Consider the following 2,007-nt stretch of genomic DNA (forward strand, 5'->3'; position numbering starts at 1 on the left):
GAGCTGAGCCTTTTTTCATTCAGTGTCATCAAGAGAAAGAAAAAAAGGCAGGAAGAGACGATAAAGTTGATAATTAAAATTAGGTTGATAGGTTTAATTCATCTTGCGATTAATTGATTTATCGTTTATAGCGACAGGCCTAATTGTGATAGGAAGGGTAGTAAAAAACCCATTTATGTCCAAGAAGGACAGATTAAAAATCTACTAAAAGCAAAGGGATGAATAACAGAAGACTGGTTCCAACGCATTTATTTTCTGATGAATCCTGCTTCCGATTACTTTGAATTGCTCTGGAATATAATTTCTTTAGATACCATACTTGTGTAGCATCAAAGCATCCTGATGGAATCGTTGTCTCTGGTCCAAAATGGAGGCACTTTCTCGTAAAAGCCTTGTAAAATGTTTAATTTATGTTCTTCAGCAGAGCACAGACACATGTAAAAGGACTGGATGAGAAGTCACAAGTGTCACATTCTTATGTTGCTTCAGTTACCCCGAGCATTCAATTATCTGATATCCAACTTGTGTCTGAACCAGACGGAGAAGAAAAGAGAGGAAGCAGCAGCGCAAACTGCAGAGACAGAACACCCAGCAGGAGAACAGAGGAGACGGTCCGAGTGGCCGGAAACGGCCATGCACAGAGGCCACGCCCAGCTCTCTCAGGCTGCTGGTGGATTGCAGCTTTGACGACCTCATGCTCATCAAGGTAAGCAGGTTTGAAGTCATGGATCCTGGCTGGAAGAAGAGACAGACCTCCTGACTGTTACTGCTGCTGCGTCTTCAGGACGTTCGTAAGCTCCACAAACAGATCCAGCGCTGTTACGCTGAGAACAGACGGGCTTCACACCCTGTTCAGGTTAGGGCTTCATATGTCTACGTCTTTGTGAGCCTCTGAAATCATGTGCAAGTGTGACACAGCATGTTTTCCCCTTCTCCAGTTTTATCTAACGAGTCTGGGAGGACAGCTGAAGCAGAGCATGGATGAAAAGGACAAAGGATGGGTGAACTGGAAGGTACCTGCAGCCAGCCGTGCGGCCTGTTCTGGAAGCATTTAGTGCAGGGTTTCCCCCAGAAAACTTACTAAGCCCGGTGGTCAGGGCACCGAGGCGGTCCACCGGCGGTCCACCATGTTTTTGTATTAAAAGATGTTAAGTAGACAATAAAAAGTAAAAATATCACTGGGTAATTATATGTTATGGGAAAACATCGCCAGTGAAACACTACTTAAACCCACAACTAGTCTTAAAAACAACTAATCAAAAAATACAATTAAAATGAATATCAATTATTTCCACTTCTATTAAATCCAAATTAAGTCAGCAGCTCCATTGGGCCCCCAGGGCTTCAGGGCCCCCATAAATGCTAATATTTTAGACCACAGATATATAAATGTAGCATTTGTTTATTGAGATTATCATTGCTGCTAAATTTGACATAATGGTTTCAGCATATTTAAATTAAAAGACTTTAAATTATTTAACATTTAGAGGTAATATTTTAAGGACCTGGCAAGATTACTTTGTAGAAGTTCAAAGAACAATATTCTTAGATTGGTTTGTTACCGCAGCTACAATCTGATGCTGTGAGTTTAATCTTTGAGTTTCAGCTCCGTTTGTTCACAAATACAAATTAGTAAACTGCAGTTATAATTTATTGCTTTTTAGGTTTGCCAGTTAAACTACTCCCCCTGTCCTAGATTTCACTAAATCTAACACAGAAGCTGTTAGAGGTGCTGATGTTTTTAGCAACAAAAGGGGCCCCCCAAGTCATATTCTGCTCCAGGCCTCATACACCCTTGGACCGACCCTGCATGATGAGTTAAACCCGCTGCACTGCGCAGAAATGAGCAACAAACGGGAGATTTAATTCAATGCTGCTAATGTGGCTTTAGTAGCTCTTTCATTTCGTGTCTCTTGAGTTTTTAACAAGGGGACACAGAAACTATTTTGGTTGGTCGAGTTTATGGGACGAGTTTTTCAGATGTCCAGTGGCTGCGCACATTAACTC

At 41.6% G+C, this 2,007-nt stretch overlaps 1 protein-coding gene across 1 annotated transcript in view; it reads left to right on the forward strand.

Moving 5' to 3' along the window:
• Nucleotides 1-1,070, forward strand: part of LOC106943316 (tRNA methyltransferase 10 homolog A-like) — a 6,941-nt gene extending 5,871 nt beyond the window's left edge. Inside the window, exons 2-4 of the mRNA XM_015026628.1 lie at nt 538-706; nt 785-856; nt 939-1,070. Coding sequence (XP_014882114.1) covers nt 538-706; nt 785-856; nt 939-1,055 — 358 coding nt within the window. The 3' untranslated portion in view covers nt 1,056-1,070. The remainder of the gene's footprint in view (nt 1-537; nt 707-784; nt 857-938) is intronic.
• Nucleotides 1,071-2,007: the final 937 nt, after the last annotated feature.

This window comes from Poecilia latipinna, unplaced genomic scaffold (genome assembly GCF_001443285.1).
Source record: "Poecilia latipinna isolate Pla-1442-1.1 unplaced genomic scaffold, P_latipinna-1.0 Scaffold5136, whole genome shotgun sequence".
In the NCBI taxonomy this organism is placed as follows: Eukaryota; Metazoa; Chordata; class Actinopteri; order Cyprinodontiformes; family Poeciliidae; genus Poecilia; species Poecilia latipinna.